Genomic DNA, 26,185 nt, shown 5'->3' on the forward strand with positions numbered 1-26,185 from the left:
GGGCTATGAAGTTAAAGAACTTTGGAAAAAACGAACACCCTTAAGTGCTATACAAATATTAATTATCACAGTAACAGTTTTCATAGACCCAGATCCATTCATTTCCTTTCTTGACACCAAAGTTTTTGCCCTAACTGCCAAGAAATCTACAACTGTAATATCGACACTATTGTTCTTGTTACTAATATGGTAGAGGTAAGAATTATATTTGATAGGAAATGGAAAAGAAACAACAAAGTGAATTATGAGATGTTTTCAACTTTTATGTCAAACAACAATCCAAAAAACCCTTTAAGGGAGCTTCTCCCCTTCCCCAGCTGGACCAGATTAAGGTCCTTCAAGGCCCCAGCATTTGGGCTTCCCAGGCCATTCGGCAGGTGCCTTTGATAAGTTAATGGACTTCAATCAATAGAAGAAAGATCAAAATGACCCGCCTCTCGGAGTAGGTACAGCCAGGCCAGCCTCAGATACAACAATAGCTGATATTTGCATAGTTCTTTCAGTTTGAGAAAGTGCTTATATTTATTATCTCATCTGATCCTCACAGCAACCTTGAAAAGTAGGTGCTGCAGGTACAGTTAGCCTCATTTTACAACTAAGGAAACCGACAGTCACTAAAGATGAACTGATTTGCCCTGGGTCCCACAGCTAGTGAGAGTGCCTAGAGCAGAATTTGAATTCAGGTCTTTCTGGCTGCAAGTGCCAGTGCTATATTACTATACAGAATATGTGTGTGCACGCACCACAAGAAGTCTTTTATCATAGTTTTTGTTAGACAAACTTTTAAAGCGGGGGAAGGGGAATGATTTTTTCAGAGGCTCTAGGTGAACTGTCTACTTTGTCCTCAAGCAAACAAATCTATTCAGGGTGGAAAGGGAAGGATAAGAGAAAAATGTCCATGTAACTCACTACAGCTGAAATGATGTCTTCTAGGGGCTGAATCCTCACTGCTGTCACACTGTTTGTTGCTTCTACGACTTTTTCTCTGCCTTGATTAATGAGGTCCTGGAAGAATTCAGTTATGTTAAATCCAACCGACATTTATGCAACAGCTAACAGTATGTTAGTTATTCAAGCAAAAAATGAGTGAGGAAAGCACCACTGTACGGCAGTCAAAACACTAGGGATACTTCCACTCCCCAATTTACCAGATTTATTTTGTAAATTTGTTTTACGATTGAAAGTCCTGGCCAAATTCATGGCTGATGATATGGAAGAAAAGGTCTAATCTTAAGGAGCAACTTTGGGAGGAAGGTAACAAACTCCACGGAAATCTTAATTAAAACAAATTTCCTCTCCCCATTACCAAAAACAGGATGCCTTCTTCGAAAACAAAACTATTACATGATTGACAATATAAAGAGTCAGTTCTAGCCCCATCACTTCACAATCTACTCCAGAGCTTTAAAACAGTTCAGCTCCATAACATCACAGCCCTATTACATATTTGCTGCAGCACTACATCAGAACATAAACTCATTCATAAATTCTAACCCATACCAAATGAAAAACTCAAATCGATATTGGTTTATTTAGAAAAAAAATTGCAGAATTTGAAGTGTTATTGCCCCAGCTAATCAGCTGCCCTACTGGGCTATAACGGAACTACTGGCTAATACAAATCTAGCTAAGTTTCACAAACAGGTTTTAACATACTAGGTTGGTTCATTCATACAATAAACATTTATTAAGTGCCTACTATGTGTCAGGCCCTGTACTAAGGATTGGGGATACAAAAAACAGGCAAAAGAGTCTCTGCCCTCAAGGATCTTATAATTTAATAGAGGAGACAACACACACACACACACACACACACACACACACACACACACACAGAGCAAACACAGGATAAATAGGAAATAATTAACAGAGGGAAGGCACTGGAATTAAGAGGGCTTAGGGAAGGCTTCCTGTAGGAGGTGGGATTTTATCTGGGAAGCCAGGAAGGTCAATAGTCAGAGTGGAAGAGAGAGAGGGCATTCCAGGCATGGGGGAAAGCCAAAGACAATGCCCAGAGCTGAGAGATGGAGGGTCTTGTTCATGAAACAGGTAAAAGTTCAATGTCAGTGGATCCAAGAGTACACATTAGGGAGTAAGGTATAAGAGTACTGGAAGGACAGGAGGACGCTAGATTAGGAAAGGTTTTGAATACCAAATAAAGTATTTTATATTTTCTCCTGGAGGTGACAGGGAATCACTGGAGTTTATTGAGTAGGGCAGAGACAACATGGTTAGACCTGCACTTTAGGAAGATAACTTTGGTGGCTGAATGGAGGATGGGTTGGAGCAGAGAGGGACTTGAGGCAGGCAGACCCACCAGTAGCTATTGTAATAATCAAGCCATGAGGTGATGAGGGCCTATACCAGAATGGGGGTAGTGTCAAAGGAGAGAAAGGGGTATATTTCAGAGATACTGCAAAGGTGAAATTGTCAGGCCTTGATAACAGCTTGCACACAGGAGGTGAGAGATAAAGAGAGGAATCCAGGCTGACTCCTAGAGGTTGTGAGCCTGAGGGCCCAGGAGGATGGTGTTGCCCTCAACAGTAATAGGGAAGGGAGGAGCAGGGGAGGGCTTAGGAGAAAAGATAGTGAGTTCTGTTTTCAAGATGTTGAGTTTAAGCTGTCTGCTGGACATCAAGTCTGAAGTGTCTAAAAGGCAGATGGAGATGGAAGACTGGAAATCAGCAGAGAAATCTGGACTGTTGTAAGAACAGAAGAAAAACTTCTTCATTATTTATGATTCTATTCATAGGAAAAATTTTGAGACACACTCAACTCTAGGACATGGAAAAGATGCTTTTACATATCCATATTTCTAACTCCACAACTTACCTCAAGTTGTTGATTACTCATTGCTGACAGGGCTCCCAAATTGAAAGGAATATATGGGGTCTGAGAGCTGAAATTGACAGGAGGTAAACTGGTCCCAGTTGGCATGTTGAAGCGCATGGTGAGTCCCTAAAAAAAACCCCAAAATCATTTTTCACATACTTAAACTTTTAAATTCTGCATCACCATTGTGTTTGAAAAAGAATCTACTTGTCTCAGATCTAGCAAATTATTAACACTCTTCCACACACAAACAAAAGTCCTTTTTCAGCCGAAACCAAGATCTTATTACATAGAAAGCTTTAACCTGTAAGCGCGCCCCTCTTTTTTTTGAGATTCCCATAGAACTGGGTTTTTCAGAGAACTTTGATGACAACTATAGCATCACATGAAAGCCACAGAGGTTCTGGCACATCAAATTTGGGGGAGTTTAAAAAGGATGCAGTATTGACAACTTTTCCCATGACTGGACATATACATTTTTACTAAAATTCATTCTTAAATGGATTTGAAAAAAATCATCACTTTTTAAACTTTTTTGTTTTTCAAAAAAGAAAGTTACTCGAGTAGACTGAGTAGGCAATAATGGGATCTACAGCCATATCCTGATACACTTTCTGTAATGATGTAGTTTTCACAATAAATGGAGTAACAGAACATGAACCAAGGCCTGAATAATGAGACTTACTGTAACTAGAGTCAGGGTATTAGTAAATATATAGCTGTACCTGTTCATCCATGCCCCTCAATGCAGTAATCTTCTCCTGTTAGCAAGCAATGGGAAACCATGGATTGAATGGAGAATAACCAGGTTTTTACCCTATACAGTCTCCTCATCTGTGAGGTGAGGGGAGTGGGATTGGATCATCTCTAAAGTCCTTCTAAATTCTAACAGTCTACAAACTGGGAACACATAAACTTGAGAGGATTCAAGGTGGGTCAGTTGTTCCCACCCCCACCCCATTCTCCTCCCCGCCTGCCCACCCACCTCTCCCCAACATGGCTTCCTTTGGACCCTGTCTAATTTCTACTAGGGCCCCATGAGACCCTGATACTTTCCCATGACATTTAGGAAAGGCAGGATAGTGGACCACATGGAAAGTGGAAAAAGGCAGGTAGTGGAAAGAGCACAGGATCTGGAATTCAAAAATAGAGGATCATGGATTGAGAGCAGGAAGGCACCTTACAGGAACTGAGTCCAACTCCCTTATGTTACAGATAAGGAAACAGGCACACAGGTGAAGTGACTTGTCCAAGGCCACGCATATTTTATGTGACTGGCAAAATTTGAACCCAGCTCCTGACTCCAATGCTCTTTCCACTGTACCATGTTACTTCTCAATTCTGCTATTTACTCGATTTATTTTGGCTAAGTGATTTCACCTCTATGGGCCTCAGTTTTTAGGATCATAGATTTACAGCTGTAGGAGATTTAAGAAGGTATTGAATCCCCATAGTTTTAAAGAGAGGAATTGAAGAGAGGGAGGCAACTAGTGACTTGTCCAATATCATACCTAACACTTACTTGCTTAGTCTTACTTAGTTTTTAATTATATTACAATTTATTATCATTATTATAATTACTTAGTGTTTCCTTACTACTAAGTAAGGAGTTGGGATTCAAACTCAGGTATCCCTTTTCCCGATCTAGCAGGATCTCCCCACTATGCCACATAGCCTGGGAGACCCTTTCCAATTTTAAGATATGGTGATTCCATTATTTCAGTTGTGACTGACTTTTGGTGACCCCATTTGGGGTTTTCTGGGCAGAGATACTGGAGGGGTTTGCCATTTCCTTCTCCAGCTCATTTTACAGATGAGGAAACTGAGGCAAACAGGGTGAAGTGACTTGCCCAGGGTCACACAGCTAGGAAGTGTCTGAGGCTGGATTGGAAGTCTTCCTGACTCCAGGCCTGGAACTCTATCCACTGCAGCGCCACCTAGTTGCTCTAATAGTAGATCCTATCAATCTCTATTTCTTCTTCAAGGAATACCCCTCACTGGGCCCTTGCTCCAAGTGGTCAGATTCTAAATGAGGACCCCATTTGCCACTGGGAAAGAGGGCAGCCTTACCTTCTTTTCAGCTTCATATTCGGCCCAAGCTGCTTTCCTCTCCTCCTCAGTCAACTCTTCTTCCTCTTTGTGGTCCAAAAGAGAATCGTGCTCATGATATCCTACGATATGTTCTTTATGTATCTGAAGCAATTCTGCAAGGATCGTGTCCTGTTCAGATGTAAAGAATGGATAAAGCATGAAGTTCCCAGAATAAAATGTATGTCACAACAGTCAGAGCTTCTGCTAACTGTTGGCACTTAATCCTAGTAGTACTATTTTTTTTTATTAATTTATTTGTTTTTAGTTTTCTACACTCACTTCCATAGGACTTAGATTTTCTCCACTTCCCTCCCCAAGATGGCATGCAATCTTATATGGGTTCTAACCATACATTCTTATTATTCACATTTTCACCTTAGTCATGTTGCATATAAGAATTAAAATGAATAGGAGAAGCCATGAGAAAAACCTAAACAAAACAAAACATAACACAACAGAAAATATTCTGCTTCATTCTGTGTTCCAATTCCATGGTTCTTTCTCTGGATGTGGATAGTATTTTGCTTCAAGAGTCCATTGGGAATGTTTTAGGTCCCTGCATTACTGTGAAGGGTTAAGTCTACCAGAAAAATTCCTCACACACTGTGGATGTTACTGTGTACAAAGTTCTCCTGGTTCTGCTCCTTTCACTCAGCATCAGTTCATATAAGTCCTTCTAGGTCTCTCTGAAGTCTTCCTATTCATCATTTCTTATAGCACAATAGCATTCCATTACATTCATATACCACAACTTGTTCAGCCATTCTCCAACTGATGGGAATCCAATTTTTGGTCACCACAAAGAGAGCTGCTATAAATATTTTTGTATATGTAGTAGTACTATTAAAAAAAAAAGATTGGCAATAACAAATCTAGGAAATACTCAATGACACTTCAACGGTCTGCAATTTCCTGGGTTTGGGCACTCCTCTCATGGATACACACTGTGACATGCCTGTGTGTTAAGTTTATAGAAGGGATAGAGCTACCATATGGAGAGGGAATTTGTTAGAATTGTTCTGTCATTGCCCCTGGCTCTACCCTTTGGGGTCAAACAGAAATCCTGCAAATATTTGAAGGCAACCAGCATGACTCCTCCAAATCTCTTCTATCAAATTTGCGATGCTTATAGACCACCAAACTGGAAACGTTCACTATGTAGTTGGTAAAATGGAACTGGATCTCAGCAGAGAGATTAGGGATTGATATATAGATTTGAGAGTCATCTGCAAAGAAATGGCAATTGAATTCCTAGGAACTAATTAAGTTCATCAAGTGAGAACACAGAGAGAAAAGAAGAGGAATCATGGCAGAGTCTGAGGGGATAGTCACTGCTAAGGGAAGTTATATTAAGAATGAGCCAGCAGAGAAACCCAAGAAGGAGCAGTCAGACAGATAAGAGGAAAAATATGGGAAGAGGATCACAAAAGGCCAGAAGTGTTAGTATGCGGGAGAGGGTGGTCAATATTGCCAAATGCTATGTAGATGTCAAGTAGGATGAAGACTGGAAGAAGGCCACTGGATTTGACAATAAATAGTTTCAGCTGAGTAGTAGAATAAGAAGCCAAACATCAAGGGTCAGATAAAAGAGTGGGAGGTGAGAGAGCACAGAGGATTTCTCTGGAGGTTGGCAGTGAAAAAGAGTAGAGAATTGCCAGGCCTAGAGGCCTGAGGGCTACCCGAGTCTTACCTTACCTCTATCGCAGGTCTTTGGTTGGCCAAACTGGATAAACGTATGAGAGAAGAGACTTTCCGGAGTCGAACAAGGGTTAAGCTTTTATTCAGGGTCCTGGTTACAAGTGCAGGGGGAATTCTTCCTTAGGAGGGAGCGAGGAATCTCCCAAGGAGGCAAAGATCTTATAATAAGAGATTGGAAGCAGAAGTGTAAGTGGGGAGAGCGAAGAGAGGAAAAACAGAGCCTTCTGTCCTGTCCGCGCCCCTCCCGCGCTAAGAGCGCCTTCAGGCTTTCCTGCTCCTAATTAAGCTCTCCGGCCGCATAGTTTGCACCTGAATACTGTGCCTGTTAGATAACAATAGGTGTGCCCAGATCCGGGACAGTCTCGAGGGGGATGCTCCTCCCATCACGTTTCTCACGGGAAGAGGCGGAAATACACGAGATTGCTCGGTCTCACTCCTTGATTCCCTGGTGTTTATGGGGGGCTTCATGAGAACTCTAAGATTTAGAAGTTCCCACCTTTACCCGCCCGAGACTGTCCACATGGAATTGAGCTTCCATCCCCAGCAGAGAATGATAGCAGGAACAACTGTGGGCTTTTATTTGAAGGATGAAGTTAATCTGAGCATGTTCATGGGCAGCAGAGAAATAACCAACAGATGGGGGAGATTAATAGAGCAAGATCTTAGAGAGTATGGATTGAAAGACCAGCTAGAGAGGCAAGGTTGGGCAAGGAAAAAGTGTTGCCTCTTCTTCAGAGATATGAATGAAGGGAGAGTGGGTGAAGGTTTAGAGAGGCTTTAAGGCATGGAGTGGGGGATGGGGGATAAGGGAGAGAGAACAGGGGACGGTATCTTATTGGAAGAGAGGAATGGACATCTGCTGAGAGGGAACAGAAGCCAGAGGGTATTTAAATTGAGGGGAACTGCTGCAACAACACTGAGGGCAATGGGACAGAGGCAATCAAGGGTGAATAAAAGCTTTGCTGTACAGCAGTTGTGTGTGTATTTGTCCTTCATTGCTGAAGAAGATCATGCCATCAGAGAAATAATGACATGACTTGCACTTGACTTTGTTTTGAGTGAGAGAGGGCTGTGCAGGTCACCAGCCTCATTTCTCCTCCAGAGCCATCTGAATCCAGTGACCAGATATTCATCAGGATGATTGGAGATCACCCAGCATGATGCAATTGGTCACTTGACTTGCACAAGGTCACACAGGTAGTGAGTGTCAGTGTCTGAGGTGAGATTTGAACTCAGGTCCTCCTGATTCCTGTACTGGTGCTTTATCCACTGCACCACCTAGCTGCCCCTGTACAGCAGTTAAGAGCAAAATGAAAGCAGAATAAAGAAATTTACTTCAGTATCCATAGCAACTCAGAAGTATGAGCAGAGAAGGGTGGCATGATTGAGGGTTGGTGAGTGGCAGACCATGAATGAGAGTAGGACAAGGGGACAAGGAAGTCAAAGGGTAGGAGAGTACTTAGTTGAACTAGTAAATTATAGGTTCAATAATGTAAAGAGATTGTGGTGAGGATGGAAAAGAAGAGATGGAAGGAGAGAATACTGATCAGAAAGGGGAATTTCAGAGTTCTAGATCAAAGGGAGGGGAAGCTAAGTGCCAGACTGGAGTCACAAAGACTCATCTTCCTGAATTCAAATCTAGCTTCAGACACTTACTAGCTGTGACCCTGGGCAAGTCATGTCACCCTGTTTGCCTCAGTTTCCTCATCTATCAAATGAGCTGGAGAGGGAAATGGCAAATCACTCCAACATCTTTGCCAAGAAAACCCTAAACAGGGTCACAAACAGTTAGAAACAACTGAAATGACTAAACAGCAAGATCAAGGGGTAGTAGTTATGGGCAGTGATGAGAATAAGGGTGAGACAACCTCTGGGTGGCAGCTGAGAGAAGTAGGACATGGAAATTGAGGCTGATGAACTGGGAGGCCAGGATGTTAGTGAGGACATTAACATGTATATTGAAGTTCCCAAATACATAGGCAGGAATAGAATTATAAGGAAAGATATGTCAATTGCTAAACTTGTTGAGAAAGGTGAAAAAGATAACAAAAAAGGAGAATTTGAAAGGGATGAAAAAATGGATGGAATGAACCTCAAAGAAAAGGCTGTTGAATGATGGTGGAAAGGAGGTCTGAAGGGAGTACAACTTCTTGGAACCCATTCACACATGACAGGAGCAACCATTACCGAAAAGAGTCTTCTGGGGATTGCCAAGTTCCCTTGAGTGCAAGAAGATGAAGGGAAAATGAAAAGGAGAGATCGAAGAAGGAGGGAAATTTAATGGTTAAACAGAAGTTTTAAAAGAAATGATGAATAGGAGAATTTCAGAAGAGCCTGGAAAGAGTTATATGAACTGATGCTGAGTGAAAGGAGCAGAACCAGGAGAACATTATACACAGTAACAGCCATAGTGTGTAAAGACTGTTTCTGGTAGACTTAGCCCTTCATAGCAATGCAAGGACCTAAAACATTCCCAAAGGACTCTTGAGGCAAAATGCTATCCACATCCAGAGAAAGAACTATGGAACTGGAAAGTAGAATGAAGCAGAGTATTTTCTATTTTGTTACATTTTGGTCTGTTTTTTCTCATGGTTTCTCCCATTCATTTCAATTCTTCTATGCGTCATGACTAATGTGAAAATGTGTTAAATAAGAATATATGTGTAGAGCCCATATAAGATTGCATGCCATGCTGGGGAGGGAGGACAGAAGGAGGGGGAGAAATTTTAAGACTTATGGAAGTGATTGTTGAAAACTGAAAACAAATACATTAATTTAACAACAACAAAAAGTTCTAAAAGAAAGTGTGGAAAGGGAAAACAGAAGGAAAGTGACTAGGGAGTGGTAGGATTCAGCTGAATAGAGATGAGAGTAGGGAAGAGGTAGCCAAAAAAGGTGCCCATTTCATCACTGGGATTAAGGGAGCAGGTGATACAAATTCCTACCTACAGATACCAAATGTGTGGAACCTCTACCTTTTGGTGTCTCAATGATGGAGGGCATTTTGGGTTCAATGTCTCCTCTCCAAACACCAGGGAGTTGTGCATGAGGGAATTCAGGGCAGTGGTCTGGGTACCCAGGGACTGAACGGAATTTGCATATGGCACCAGCTCAGCAGTTACATGAGAGATGAGGTCTACCCAGATCCACATGGAGAACATTGATTTGGCTCTGGGCCAGGTCTAATGTCATCCTGTGGTTAACCTGCTGAAGAATCTGAACTTAGCTAGCAAAATCCCCAGATGATAGACACACTGTTCATCACTGGGACTAATATGCAAAGCTTTTCTAGACCGATAGGACATGCCAGCACTCACAGAGAACTCAGGTTCTCATCCATAGCACAAGGAAAATTTTGGCAGAGGTAGTAACATCATTCTTTCCGAGTCATGTGAGAATTTCATCATGAAATATCTTGTGGGTTTGTTTTCAATTAGATTAAAAACATTTTCCCCCTCAATTCTCAGATATAAAACTTAATTTTCCCCCAGGTCTCTCTTTCCAGCTGTTCCTTCTTTGTATTTCTGAAGGAACAGGTCCAATCCAGTACTCATACAGTATACCCTAACCCTGTTTTCCATAATTCTACTGCTAAATACTGGTACCCTAGGAGCTTGTTCCAAAGACTGTTTACATACATGTAACAACTACTACTTTATCGACAATTAACTAGAGATTCAATGAGTCCACTTCTGTCAAGCAATGATTTGACAGATCCCAAAAACTGGAGCTGTAAATTATTCTAAATGGAACAGAGAAGGGTTGTCCTGTTACATATAGTCCTCACATTTCAGTTACTTTAAGTCAGCTAGCCCATCAACCATAAATCAAGTTGGAAGGACTCAAATTAATTTAAGCACTGGGATCTAGTTTGCCTATCATTCATCTATAGTATCAAGCATCATGCATAAATTAGAAGTCAGTCTTTGTAAGCCTTCTTCCAGTTCCTGCTCCATGCTGGAACAGATCATGCTCCAGGCTAGAATCCCGCCTTGTCATTAGGTTATTAAGAATACTTCCCCTTTTAAATACTTTAGAGCCAGAAGAAATAACAGAATTCATTTAGAGAAATAAAAGGTCTAGAATCTTAAAGAAAAAAGTAAGAATGAAGGAAGAAGAGCACCAGACCTCAGATTTTACTTGGGCTATAGGAATCCAATTATTTGGAACAAGTAAAGAAATAGGAAAGAAGATCGATGAAGCAAGGCTGAAGGATTGCTCCCAACCAGTAATAATTGGTATGAATTCTTTCTATCTTGCTTGATTCAGAATCAGGACACTCATCTTCTCCAGTCATCTTCATGCTATACTGCCTTTCCTGTACAACCTCCACCACAACCCCCCCCTTTTCCACCCCGACTGAAAAGGACATGTCAACCCACTGCTCTGAACAAGAAACACACTCTTCTCTAACCACTAATCCCATACACACACACACACACACACACACACACACACACTCTCACACACTCACACATGTGTGTGTGTGTGTGTGTGTGTGTGTGTGTGTTGTCTTCTGATATTAGAATATAAGCCTCCTGAGGGTAGGGACTGGTTTTGCTCCTACTATTTGTATCCTAGCACTTAGTACAGTGCTTATCATATAGTAAGTAAAAGTAAAAGCTTCATAAAGGCTTTTGCAATTAATAAGAGAAATGCAAATCAAAGCAACTCTGAAGTTTCATTTCACACCCTGAAAACTGGCAAAAATGACAGAAGATAGGAATGTTGTTGTTCAGTCACGTCCAACTCTTCATGATGCCATTTTTGGGGGATTTTCTTGGCAAAGATGCTGGAGTGGTTTGCCATTTCCTTCTCCAGTTCATTTGACAAATGAGAAAACTGAGGCAAACAAGGTGAAGTGACTTGCCCAGAATCAGACAGTCAGGAAATGTCAGAGGTCAGATTTGAACTCAGGAATATGAGTCTTCCTCACTCCAGACCAGGCACTCTAGCCACTGCAGAGCTAAGTTGCCCTTAAAGATAGGGATAAGTCAATATTGAAAGGTGACCAACACACTAATATACTGTTGGACTGGACTGGTACAACCACTCATGTAAAATAAATTTCAAGAGAGTTAAGAGAAAACTAAAACAGCTCATATCTTTTGAACCAAGGAGGTCAATGAAATAAAATGTCCTATATACACCAAAATATTCATAGCAGCACTGTTTGTGATAGCAAAGAATTGGACAGAAAAATAGATGTCCATCAATTGAGGTGGATGACGAAAGAAAATTGTGGTAGATGACTATAAAGGACCATTATTGCTCCTTTAAAATAGGATAATGTAGAATTCAGAGAAGCATGAGAAGACTCAAATGGAAGTTGGAGTAGGAAGGAAGCAGAACTGGGAGGACAATCTATACAAATCCTTTTACTATTTGGACTTAGATTGTGACGTCATTTATTCAGGGAGCTCCTGGTTGTTAAGGGACTCCCATTACCAGGGCAGATCTATACCTGCTCTGAGCATTAAGAGTCCTGGAGAGCTACCCTCAGTATATCTCAGAGGCAAGCCTTGAATCCAGGTTGGACAGATTTCAAGGTTAGCTTTCTTTCAGCTAACCCATGTTGCCTCTTACACAATGTCAACAAAGTAAAAGGAAAAAGAAAAAAAAAGCCCTGAATGCTATGTAATTATAATGACCAAGCCTGGATTGTAGAGAAGAGATAAGAAAACACATCTCCCTTCATTCTTTGCAGAAGTTGGGGATTATGGGTGTGAGGCACTGTAAATACTGTTAGGCTTGATTGCTATTTGCTGAAAAGTTTTTACCCTTTTTCATTTTTATTCTCTGTTATAAAGGGACAGCTCACTGAGGGTAAGGGAAGGAATATGTTCAGAAATGAGAGTGATGTAAAAAGAAAACTTGTATCAATACAAATTGAAAAAAATTTTTTTAAAAAGGTCTTTTAAGCAATTTGTGAAAAAACAGATTTGCATAAAATGTGAAATTAAGTCACCATACACTAACAATGAAAGTAAAATAGGGGTAAAGTTGGTCAGGTGTCTAACAATGCAAGGAGATCCAGATAATCAGTGAGAAGATCAAGTAAAAGCCTCTGTGTTTTTTTGTTTTTTTGCCCCCTGCAAGATGCCAACCTTTTAACGCTTCTCTTGAATATCTGTAGTGTCCACAATCATTTATTCTTCCTATTTACGTCTATGGAGATGAAGCCTGTGTAGGCTTTAAAATATCATTTAACTTTAAAAACTACTTATTTTTTTATCAAACATTCAGGAACAGAACTGTAGCATACATCAGGTAATTCCTACCTTAATGAACTAATGAACTCTTTATTAACAGGAAAGGGTAATTTGTCCTTTATTTACTCTGACAGTCATATGTACCCACTTTTGCTTTAATTACATCAGATAACATAATTAACCCCCAATATAATCAAGCACATTAGGAGGCACAAGGAAAAATATTTCTGGGACAGGACCAGGTAAAAAAATGGCTTAGCACTCTTAAAATGCTAATAATACTTTCTCATTCATCAGTCTGGTACAATGTTGGGTAGAAGGATACTCAATACCACTAGATAAAGCAACAAAGACCAGACACCATTACTGGCACAGTCCCTTTATTCAGCACATTTAACTGATCATTTCATAGGTTGCAGTCTGTTCAAGGGCTAAACAGCTCCCCACAAATAAGATTCAAGGGGATGAACAATAAAGCCAGCTAACTTCTGGCCATATCCTTATAATAACTGTGTAAAAAAAAAAAAAAGAGAGAGACAAAAGCTTATTGTAAGGGTCAAAGTCCTTTCCACAACTCACCTGATGGAAATATTATTTTGTTGTTCTAACTTTATTGCTGTCTGGCAATAAGTAAGTTCTTAGTCTACTCCTCTGTTGTTAGTTCTTATAATCTCACACTTTATTTCACAATAGAGAAGATAAATCTTTCAAATTACTAAGGAAGCAATGTCTACTGAAATAATTGTGTTACTACAAACCAGAATTTGAGTTCACTGTCAGGAGGCAGCAAGGTAGTGCTAAAGGTAGGAAGACCTGAGTTCAAATCCTGCTTCAATACTTACTAGCTATGGGCAAATCACAGAACCTGTTTGCCTCAGTTTCCTCATCTATAAAATGGGGATAATAAAACACCTGCCTCCTAGGGTTGTTGTTGTGGGGAATCAGATGAGATAATATTTGTAAAGTGCCTGAAATATGTGTAAAATCACTTCTAATTCTTTGTGACCCCATTTGGGGTTTTCTTGGCAAAGATACTGAAATGGTTTGTCATTTCCATCTTCAGCTCATTTTACATATGTGTAAACTGAGGTAAACAGGGTAAAGTGACCTGCCCAGGGTCACACAGCTAGGCCTGTCTGAGGCCAGATTTAAACTCAGGAAGTTAAGTGTTCCTAACTTCAGGCCTGGCACTCTATCCACTGCACCAGCTAGCTACCCATGCCTGACATATAGTAGGTGCTTAATAAATGCTTCTTTCCTTCCCTTCTTATGTCATTGGACTGAACCTTTGTGACTTAGTCTATTTGTATCCATAAGGTAAACATGAATAACAGTGTAATTTCTTTTATAAAACACTTAAGAACATAGGGAATAGAGAAAAAAGCTAAAAAAAAACCAGGATGTAACTAATGTAATGGAATTATATTAATATTTGTATTTTTGTGTATGCGTGTGTGTGTAATGACTGATGTAAAGGCAAAAGGCATCAATAAATTTTTTTCAAACAAAACATTAATATATTTAAAACTGAATATTTCATTTTTTTAAATGAACACATTCAAAGTGCTATTAATTTCTCAACCATCATAGGATTACTGACTTGGAGTTAGAAGGAACCTAAGGGGTTATCTAGTCCAATCCCCTTAATTTATAGATAAGAAAACTAAGGCCTGCCTGCCAGAGATGCTGATAAGGTCACACCTTAGAAAGGAGCAAAGCGAAGACAGTACTCAGATCCTTTGACTCCAAAGTGTACAGATCTTTTCCTCACTATTACTCTCAGACTTCATTTGTGGGACGGGGGAAGATGGGGACAGATTTGGTCAAAGTAAAGTTTTGACCCACCAGACAGCTATAGTGAATTGTTTGTGATAGATGAAGATTTTTCTTTTGACACAGGCACAGAACTTAAAGGAGAAAAAATCACAAAAAGTTAGAACTGGAAGGAAACCCATAAATCACTAGCTCAAACTCTCAATTTTACAGAAATTCAAATGCATTTTAAAAAATGCTGCTAGGATGATAAAGGGGCCTTCTGGTTCATCTAGTTCAAAACCCTGAGGAAACTGAAGGTCAGGGAGATGGCAGACTCAGTTTTAGAACCCAGAAGGACCCTGAGTCCGGTACTTCTATCAGTCACAGTAAGCTGAAAACCTGTCCTCTAGCATACAATGGCGGAGAAGGACTCCAACTCAATCTTTTGATTCCAAATCCATAAACCGTTCCACCACATGATGACACCCTGAAACACGTCTCTACTTTTTCTTCTCAAAATCCTCATCCTATGAAAGCTCTATCCCAATGTCCAATGTGGGATTTTCCCCACATCTGAGAATGAGAAGTCCTTTAATGATCACTGGACAGTGGCTGATATTAGTGTCCATGCTATTCCCCAAGCAGGCATTTAAAATACCTTCAGATTAGAGGGAAAGAATGTGACAGGTGCCAACATATCCTCTCTTTGTCAGGGTATTTCTAGAAGAGAAGACTGCAAACCTTGAAATGCCACATCTCCCTCCAGTCAAGTGGTTTGTTGGCAGGACTTCCCTGGTGGTTACCCCCCAGGCTCTTCATTGACAGCAAGGCACATTATATTTCCCACAAGAATTCTCTCTTGTTGGATTGAATTTTAACAGTTTTCAACTAGATATCTGTACATCTATCCTTTTTCTGCTTTTGAACTTTTGACAATTTGACAAATGTACAAACTATTATTGAATAAGCATTTCTTTTATTCAAAATTTTACCAAGATTTATTAGTAACATATTTTATTAATAATTTAAGAACTTACCATGTGCCAGGCACTGTGTTAAACGAGGGCGGTTGGGGGGGGGGGGGGGGAGAGCACGGCATGCAAAACCAATCCCTGCTCTCAAGGAGCTTTCATTCTAAGTTCACAAACATTTCCAATGTGCCTACTACGCACAAAGCATGGTGCTAAGTGTTGGGGTTACAAAAACTAAAAACAAAAGGCAAGGAAATATATTGGGACAACCCAAATTTAAACAGATCTTATAATTCCAAGAAGGAGAAAGCGCTAAATAGTAGGGGGATGAGGAAAGATTCAAAGAGGTGGTACTTAAGCTGAAGAGTTTAAGAGGCAGAGGTAAGGAGGGGATATATTGACAGACTATCTGTACAAACCCACAGGAGAGTTTGGAATGGTAAGTAAGCCAGTTTGACTGGAATGCTGAGGGTCTGAATAAGGCTGGAGCCAGACTGTGAAGAGTTTTGTATTTTTTCCCAAAAGCAATAGTGAGCCATTGAAGATTCTCTTTTTGCCACTGTAGGTGGGGCAGATTGGAAGACAAAGAGGCTGGAAACAAGACGTATTAAGAAGCCACTGCAATGGCTCCAGCAAGAGGTGACAAGGTGTGAACCAGTGTGGTGGCCAAACGAGTAAAGACAAAGGCATGAGGGCAAGACAAGCTGTGGAAGTAGAACTGATGAGATTCTACAACTAACTGGACGTGTGGGGAATGGAGGGAAAGGGAAGAGTAAAGGATGACTCAAGCTATGAAAATGGGTGACCAGAAGGATCATGAAACCCTCAAGAGAAACAGGGAAATTTGAAGGCAGAATGGATTTAGGGGGAAGGATAATGACTTCTGATTTAGATACTCTGAGAGCCTGGGATACCTCGAGGACACCCAGCTAGTTCAACAGGCAGCTAGTAATCTAGGATCACAGTTTAGGACCACTGTTGGCCTGGAGTCATGAAGAACTGAGTTCAAATCCATCCTCAGACATATACTAGCTGTGTGACCGTGGACAAGTCACTTCACCGTTTGCCTCAGTTTTCTCATCAGTAAAATGGAGATCATGAGAGCACCTACCTCCCTGGGTTGTTGGAGGATCAAATGAGAAGATATTTGTAAAAGTGCCTAGCACATAGTAGGTGCTATATAGATTTTAGTTATTATTATCATTGTTATGATTATACTATATTGTGGCTAGGCTTGCAGCATATAGCAAGTTAGCAGCACAGAAACAGAACAGGACCTCATGTGGCTCCAGAATTAAGTCTGACCACTGATGAATACTATGTCCCTAAACTCCTCTTCTCTCCTCCTTCCCCTCCTCTCCTCTGGTGTTATACCCAGGGGAAGGTACATTCCATGGACAAAAGCTGCCTTTTGCCTTTGTGTTTACTGGCTACATTTCTTGCTTAATTCACTCTGGAGCTTACAGACTAGACAACAAGTCCCCACCCACCTACCACAGAATTAATGTAACTACTAAATAGTAATTATTTCTCGTTTACCCAGGAACCCTGAGGGTCTTCTCTCCCAGTTTGATTTTTTTTTTTTATTAAAGGGGTCATCCCTTGAATAACTACTTAAAGATGCCTATTCATTAAATGAGAATATCCCACTCAAAGTGAGAATGTGATAAGACCTTAGCCTGAAAGGGCCAGGGTCTCCCATTGCATCCTGGGCGATCTCCAGCGGTCCTGATGAATATCAGGCCACTGGACCCAGATGGCTCAGGAGAAGACAATGACCTTGGTGACCTTGCACAGCCCCTCCCTCACTCAAATCAAAGTCAACGGCAAGTCATGTCATCATCTTGATGTCATGGTCCTCTTCAAGAACAAAGGACAAACACAATGTCCCTAAGGCTTTTTTGGTTTTTGTTGCTGCTCAATTGTTTCAGTCGTGTCTGACTCTTTGTGATCTGATTTTGGGATTTTCTTGGCAAAGATAGTAGAGTGGTTTGCCATTCCTTCTCCAGCTCATTTTACAGAGGAAGAATCAGAGGCAAACAGAGGTTAACTGACTTGCTAAGGGTCACACAGCTAATAAGTTTCTAAAGCTGAATTTGAACTGACTCGACCCAGAACTCTATCCACTGAACCTCCTAGCTGCTCTTCCTGCCACCCCCAAGACTATGATTTTTGCTTTCGAATCAGAATTTTTCTCAGCACACATACACAGAAATTTTTTTTAAAAAGTTACGGGATTTCTAACATACAAATCACAATTCTTATTTGTCTCTTCCTTTTAGCCATAGTTTAGCATACAACTTCTGTGATGACCCTATATAATCTTAGGATACAATAAACAATGGAATTAAAAGAGGAAAAGTATGGGTAACAGAATATAGAGAAAAAGTTTTGTGGAGATTACTAAGCCTAGAAAAAGCTACAAAAAGGAAGTTCATACAATGCAAATTCTTAGTCCAATATACAATACTTACAATATGTGGAGAGTTTCTTTAAGACCTGCATATGCAACAGTTGCTACAGTAACAATATTATTGAAAACAAAATGGAATATAATCCATACTTGCTTGGCCAACAAAGTCATCAAAATGTGGTTTATATTACATCCAAATATGTATGTTTGCTTTCCTTGTTCAAACTTTATTTTATATTAAATAAGTAATGAAATTTGAAAGCTGAGGAAGGCAGATTTAGAGTTAATACTCTTTAAAGGTGACTAATTCAATTAATCAAACAGAACTAAGGATAAATTCAAATAGGAATGAATGTAATATTTTAAAGCATTTGGTATAATAACAGCATTTTCTTATCAAATATTTCAAATTGAATTCTGCAAGGCAGGGGCAAAGAGAGGACTACTTGAGGGAAAAACATTTGCCACACAAACAAATGTTTAAGCCTGACATAACGTCAAACTTCAAGATTTTAATACTTAGAACACATCATGTAAGTATGTACATACCATTTCATTTATTTGAGAAATACCTTCATTCATTTATTCAACAAACATTTCTTAAGCTCCTATTATTCCCAGAAAACTCTGTGCTAAGGTTTAAATGAGAAAATGACTGCCACCATGAGCTATCTCTCCACCAGGGAGATGAGGCACATACCCTGATAATGGAAAAACAAAAATATTATATGACTCTCACTCTAAAGAAAGATTCTAGATTCCAAATAAATAAGCTGAAGAATCTTGCTTTTAAAACTCACTGGGAGTTGACCTGGAAAAAATGAAATTCATGTCCCAACGAGTGAAAGGAGCTAGATACATGGAGAAGCAGTATGGCACCTGTGGACAGAGAGCTGGTCTCCAATAAATGCTGACTATATGACCCTGGCTAAGTCCCTTAACCTGTCAGTGCCCCCAGGCTACTCTCTACAGCTATGAGTTGCAGAACAGTTGTAGAAAGTTTTCTCAGCAGTAGTTCCCTGTACCCAAGAACACACACAGATCTGATGAGGAAATCTGGTGTAGGAAGCATTGTAGAGTGTCTTTGAGTGAAAGAAATTCAATGGACAAAAGCAATATTGACATAAAAGTATAGTCTAGACTACCTGAAAAGAATGAGATTCAGGAAAGATTATAAATGTGGCAAGAATGACAAGCTATGGCAGCAGACAGTCTTTTTGTGGTGTCAAAGAAATGGAAACTAAGAGTGTGCCCATCAATTGAGGAAGGGCTATACAAATCATGGTATGTGAGTGTAATGGAATATTCTTGTCCCCCTAGAAAAGGTAAAAGGGATGATTTCAGAAAAACCTGGGAAGACTTGTATGCAAAGCGAAGTGAGCAGAATCAGAAGAGCAAGTTAAACAACAACAATGGAAAAATGAACAACCCTGAAAGAGTTAAAACTGGCCAATGCAATGAGCAACCATCATTGCAGAGGACTGAAGATGGCACGTTACCTACTTCCTGACAGAGGTGATGGCTTTAGGGTGTAGATTTAGATATATATTTTTTGGACATGGCCACTGGAAGAATTTGTTTGCTTGACCATGCATACATGTTACAAGTTTGGTTTTTCTTTTTCTAATGGTGGATGGTGGCGGGAGAAAATGGATGGTTGAGAACTAAAAAAATTCCACTCAAAAAAGATTCTTTTTTCTTTGATAAGGAGAATGATCTTTGGACTGGAAAGTACTAAATTAAATTCTCTAGGAGGGAAGTGAAATTCCAATAGGTAAGGAAGATTAGTAAAAGAGAACCCAGCTGCCCCTGATGTGTTCGTGTCACCAGGTCCAGAAAAACTACTACTGAAAACTGGTGAATCTGACCATGCACCCATGTTCAGCAACCTTAGAAACACAGGATGGAATGAGAGAGGTGCCACAGGCCTGAAGAAGGGCAAATATCCCATCTCAGGAAAAGGGAAGAGTGGCATCTTCATACTTAGGTCACTGACCTTGAGTGAATTATAAAAGAGATGGTTGGTGAATATCCAGTAAAGAAAAGAAAGGTTACGAAAAACTAGCACATCTTCATCAAGTACAGGTTACGCCTTCAGGTTTAGATCATCTTGGTTCCACAGAAATAATAAAGAAACACACAATACAGAGGGCACAAACTACGGATGTAAACTGTTAAATACCAGCTGCTGGAATTGCCTCCATTTTTGTTTGTTTTTTTGCTAGTTCACGTTACAAGAGGAAATTCTGTGAGTGGAGAGCTAATATGCTGGATGATAAGATCCCAAAAGATCAGAACAAGCTTGAATGGCAGACTACGTCTAGTAAGATATAAATTAGCTTTAGAAGTACAAGATGCAAGAGGCATAACTGGATGCAAGTTAGCTCAATATGAATTATCAGTGATCATATGTCAGCAGTCATGGCCACAAGTTCTCAAAGTAGTACTTCTAGAACTGGTGACTTGAAGTCCTTAAGGGTAGCTAGGTGCTGTTTTACTATCTCCCTGCTTATTTGGAATTCCAATTCTCTTTTAGAAAACATCAAATATATATAAGACACAATAATAATTGCTGATGAACTGCCACCAACATGTAGATAGGCACAGGAGCCCTGGGAGTGGCAGCATTTCCCAAGACCACCTGTTCTATTTTTAAGCTAGCCCTCAGCCATCATCTGGGGAGGTAGGTGGCTCTTGGGGAGAAGGGGCCGGCCAAACTCACCAACTGTCAACCAACTGTCACACAAAGGGCATGGAAGTCAGCTCAGCTGAGGCAAAAGCACTGTGGTTCCAGGTGAAGGCACCCTGAAGCAAAGACAGAAGGCAGCATGTTGCCCCTGCCATAGCCGCCACCATCACCCTGACAATCATTTCCCCTCACACCATGGTGGGGACAGCCTAGGACCCTGAACATAAAAGCAATGCGGTGTATATATAAGAAAAGCTAAGGACACTGCTGGAGAGGATAGCTGGGAAGCAGTGTTGTCAGAGGGGAACAATGTCAGTGACAGTAAATAGATGGAAAGAATGTGAGAGAAAGAAGGCTGGATGAAAGGCAACATGTTGAGTATGGAATGGAAATTCCAAGAGACACAGTGAAAAGGGTGGAAAGGGTTAGATTGGCACATAGGCCTGGTTGAGTTGAGGGACACAGGTTTTCATTCACCCACTCTTTGAGGGGCAGACAGCCTCCTAACTCACCAACAGATCTGAGACCTGTCAGTTCCCCTCCACCTGGTATGGCCCATCTGCTGAGACGATTTTATGGAATGTGGCCACTGCACAAACTCCAGCTTCTTGGAGCTAGAGGTGAGAGTTGGGGGACAAGTGGGCACCAAAGGTAGGTGAGCCCCTGAAAAGGACTTGGCAAGCCCTCCCACCAGCCATGCTAGTGCTCCCTGAACACTAATAGACATATCATTGTTTCCCTGGGTTCTCAAAGGTAGAACTAGAAAAAAAATGTGCTAGAAAGGCTTCTTTTAATAGGGAGTTGACTTTGCCTGCTACCTGAAAGCCAGACAGCTAAGCCCAACATAGCTCATCACTATGACCTTTTTAGATACTGCCAACTGAAAAAACCATCTACTAAGACATAGAGAGGCACCACGGGGGCGGAGCCAAGATGGCGGAGTAGAAAGACACACATACGCTAGCTCCGAACCCAAAGCCCATAAAATATCTGTAAAAAAGAACTCCCAACAAATTCTGGAGCAGCAGAAGCCACAGAACAACGGAGCGGACGAGATTTCTGTTCCAGAGAGCCCTGAAAACCTCTCACAAAAGGTCCTTCGCGCAGCGGACCCAGAGCCACGCCCAGCCCTGCCTTGGCCCTGCGGCACCGAGAGGAGCGGATCGGAGCAGGCTTCAGGGATGGAATCTCCTGCAGCCGCGCAGGCCCCTCCACCCACGGACCCCAAAGGTTGGTGAGAGGGTCTTCTCGGCTTGCCGAGAGGGAAGTGGGGTGCCCCCATAACTCAGGCCCCCTCAGGAGGCAGCAGCGGAGGCGGGAGCAGACCAGGGCTCCCCAAGTAGGCAGGAGTTGGGATCCATTGTTGAAGGTCTCTGCATAAACCCCCTGAGGGAACTGAGCCCCGTGAGGCAGCCCTTCCCCCTCCTGAGCACCTGAACTTAATCTCACACTGAATAGCAGCCCCGCCCCGCCAAAGCCCTGAGGCTGGGAAGCAGCATTTGAATCTGAGACCCCAATGGGCGGATCTGGAGGCAAAGTGGGTGTGAAGAGAATATTCAGAGAGGAGCCACATAGGTCAGCGGAGGGAGTACTCACCCTGATGAAATTATGAATCTCTGAGGTACTTTTAAATTAAGAAAATCCTATTTGGGGGATGGGGAGAATTTTAGGATTCAATTCAGGTAGTTCTTGGTTCAGCAAATTAGTGTGACTGATTTGAGTTCTGGATTTGTGATTTGGGTTAGGTATTCAGAGTTGCCATTTGGGGACAAGTCTGGCTACTTCATAGGAACCAATGTAGAATTCAGGCTAACCCTAGTTTGAACTGGGGAAGTATTCCATGCTGCAGCAGAGCTGGGAGAGTGATTATGGCATGAACTGTGCATTTCTATCCAGCAAGTCATAAGATCCCAAATTTACAGGTGTAAGGGAACTGAGAGAGTCATCTAGTCTGACTCTCCTCATTTTACAGATGAAGTAAGTTCTCATCACACACACACACACACACACACACACACACACACACACACACACCCCTCCAGCCCAGTATCTCTTGAGCCCTAGTCTCATGTCACCAACTGCCTTTAAAATATTTTTCATTACATGTCCTATGGACATAGCAAATACGTCCAAAGCTGATCTCATCCCCCTCCCCTCAACCCTTCCCTTCCCTCCCACTTACCAGGGTCAAAACCTCGGTGTCACCCTCTACTCTTCACCTGAACGCACTCCATACAGCCAATCTATTGTCAAGTCTTGCCATTTTTCTTTCACAACATTTCTTCATGCATATTTCTTTCTTTTTTTTTTAACACCTACTTTCTACTCACATTGCTGTCTTCTCACATGGTTTGTCTTCTTACCTCAAATCATTCTCCACTCCAACCCATTTTCCAAATAGCTGCCAAAGTAATTTTCTTAAAAGAGTATGTCACACCATGTCATTCCCCTACTCTATTAACTCCAGTGGCTCCTTTTTACCTCTAAGATCTAGTATGGGCAGCTAGGTGGTGCAGTGGATAGAGCACCAGTGCAGGACCTGAATTCAAATCTCACCTCAGACACTTGACACTCACTAGCTGTGTGACCTTGGGCAAGTCACTTAACCCCAACTGCCTCATCCTGGGTCATCTCCAGTCATCCTCATGAATATCTGGTCACTGGATTCAGATGCCTCTGGAGGAGAAGTGAGGCTGGTGACCTGCACAGTCCTTCCCTCACTCAAAACAAAGTCAAGTGCAAGTCACGTCATCATTTCTCTGATGGCATGGTCTTCTTTAGCAATGAAGGATGAACACATACAAGATCTAGTATAAAGCCCTCTATCTGACATTTACAATCTTTTGTAAAATGTCCCCTTCCTACCTTTCCACTCTTCTTACACTTTCAACTCTAGAATCCCCTATAGCAATAACTTAAGAGTTTCTCTCATATAACACTCCATCTTCTGACTCAATGACTTTTCCCTGTCTTTCTCTCCACTTCCCAGCTTCCTTTAAGACTCAGGTCAAATTTTACCTTTTGCAGGAGGTCTTTCCTGGTCCCCCTTTAGCAAAGTTATCCCATCTCAGTACCTATTGCGTTCCATCTACCCTGTATATATCTACATATATCTACGTACATATTGTATCCCCCCTTTAGACTGGGAGCCGCTTGAGGGCAAAGATCATGTTTTTGCCCTTTTTTTGTATCCCCAAGGCTTAGCACAATGCTTGGCACATAACAAGTGTTAATAAAAGTTGGCTAACTGAGGCCCAGAGATGGAAGTCACTTGCCCAAGAGTACATAGGTATCAGAAATGAGATTCTAATCCTGTGATCTTTCTATTACACCACGTTGTTCCCAGATAAATAGGGACTTTTGAAATATTATTCTCAGTAGCTTTGAGGAAATTTCCTGAAATTAAAAAATTCTGCTTGGTGCTTTATACCGTATATCAAATTCTTTCACTATTATGTGTTTCATACTAGTATTAAGAATTACCAATGGAAAAACCTTATCTTACTATGTGGAAGGCAATAAAACCACACAAACACATCTTTGTTCAGTCACCTCGCTTTGAGGCATTAAAGCTGAATGGGGAGAGGGGGGAGGAAAGCTAAAGCCCCACTTCAAGTTTCAAGCCTTATTTTGTTTTCCCTCTAATTGCCAACAAGCTAGACCACAGTGAAAACCACGGAGGTTAGCTCAGGGATGGAAAAGGGGAAGTGTGAGAAGAATTTTGTACTGGTTTTACTAGCTTTTGTCTTCTTGCTAAAAGGTATAGTGCTTAGGCTGTATAACACCCACTTAATCATATTATGAAATATGACCTTGCTCAAGATTTTAATCTCTGATTGCTAAGTAATTCATAAGTGCTATTACTAGAAAAGGTGTTTTCCTCAATATAATTTACATAAATTTTAACAGACGGTAAGCATTACCTTACCTATTAAAAAGTAGCCAGTCAGGAGCTAGACAATACATAAACATTTGCTACAAATCTGGGTTTCAGGTTGCTAAAGCCAGACACATACTAGTAGAATAAGTTTGGGTCCCCCAACACTTTTTCAGCAACTACTGATGGGCAAAGCTATGGTCTTCATGATTTTGGAAGCCCTGAAATCAATATAGTAGAGAAGGAGTTCACAGGAGTAGGAGGCTATTAAATTTCAAGAAAATATACTAAGGGGATTTAAGAAACAGTAAGCAATGGGGGTGAATGGTGCTAAGATGGTAGAGTGAGCCAGCAGACTGAACAAAGGCTCCAAGTCAGGAACTTCAAGCTCTAATAATCCTCCTTTTTCCACATGCCCATTGAAAGGCACAAATCACTTGACTATTCTGCATTATGGCTTCACTGCTTATAAAGTAGGTCTAATTCCACCGGTACCTTTCAAGGATGTTGTATGGATTAACAAAAACCTACAGAAGTGTTATTAAATGTTACAAAGAAGACTAGAGTTTCAAAACAGGCTGTAAGTAAATGAAATCAAAAAGTGTGTTTTAGGTGTCCAGTCACCCAAGCAGGTACAAAAGAAAGTACAAGACACAGTAACTTCTCTTGAGGAACTGCAAAAGCCAGAAAAAAAATAAAAGTCACCAAGTTAGGTGCTTGATAAGCTTAGTTGGTGGTCCACCTAGTCAAGTCTACCTTCTCATTTTACTTATGAGGAAACTGAGGCTCAAGGTAATTAAGTTATGTGGGACCAAGAAATCTGTCAGTTAGGAAATGGCCCCAAAGACCATAGCCTCAGAAGGAACCAGAAATGCAAATTAAAACTCTAAGATATCCTTACATAGAAACAAAAAAAGTTTAAAAGGAGAAAACCCAAGGTTATTGGGAAGACAGAAAAATAAGTACTTAGATATTACCGGTGATATTACTTATTGGAGTCAATCTTTGTGTAAAGCAAGCTGACAATAGATAACAAGAGCTATAAAACTGGTCACTCATATACTATGATCCAATAGTTCTACTATGGGAAACAGATTCAGAAGCAATATCCCAAAAGAAAAAAAAAGATGATGTCTACAAAAATGTTCACAGCAGTCCTACTGACAGAATTCAAGTGCCTACAATACATAAGTAAACTATGATATATTAACAGAATATAATATTATAAAGCTATTAAGAATGAAAAGTATATGGGCCATATTTATTAGGTGAAATCTAAGACATTTCTGAATACAGTTGGTACTCCTAAAATGAAATCTCAATGATGTGAAAAACACATAGGCACACAATGGGGGAGGGGGGAACAGAGGAAATGACTCAAAAAGTGGAGCCTCTATCTTGACCGGTACCATAATATAACACGAAAAAAGCAGAACAAAAAACTGCTATATAAACACTGATCATCATGCTATAAAAATGGGCCATCTCTATACGCTGACATCAACGAGAAGGGCATAGGGAACAATAATACTAACTAACATTTATATAACACTTTAAGGTTTTGTGAAACACTTTCTTTATGTTATCTCATTTGATCTTTACCACAACCCTGTGAGACACCATGGTCACAATTTTACAGATGAGAAA

At 40.8% G+C, this 26,185-nt stretch overlaps 1 protein-coding gene across 12 annotated transcripts in view; it reads right to left on the bottom strand.

The window, feature by feature from the left end:
• The window catches only part of ATRX (ATRX chromatin remodeler), a 203,040-nt gene that overhangs the window by 4,829 nt on the left and 172,026 nt on the right, over positions 1-26,185 (bottom strand). For 10 of the 12 annotated variants that reach the window (XM_072626950.1, XM_072626952.1, XM_072626947.1 and 7 more), the window contains 4 exons: positions 4,903-5,052; positions 3,558-3,593; positions 2,833-2,958; positions 910-1,005 (listed from right to left, as the gene is read on the bottom strand). In XM_072626950.1, coding sequence (XP_072483051.1) covers positions 910-1,005; positions 2,833-2,958; positions 3,558-3,593; positions 4,903-5,052 — 408 coding nt within the window. The remainder of the gene's footprint in view (positions 1-909; positions 1,006-2,832; positions 2,959-3,557; positions 3,594-4,902; positions 5,053-26,185) is intronic. The other 2 variants (XM_072626951.1, XM_072626959.1) reach the window with 1 other exon arrangement.

The sequence above is a fragment of the Notamacropus eugenii genome, chromosome X, assembly GCF_028372415.1.
Source record: "Notamacropus eugenii isolate mMacEug1 chromosome X, mMacEug1.pri_v2, whole genome shotgun sequence".
NCBI lineage: Eukaryota > Metazoa > Chordata > Mammalia > Diprotodontia > Macropodidae > Notamacropus > Notamacropus eugenii.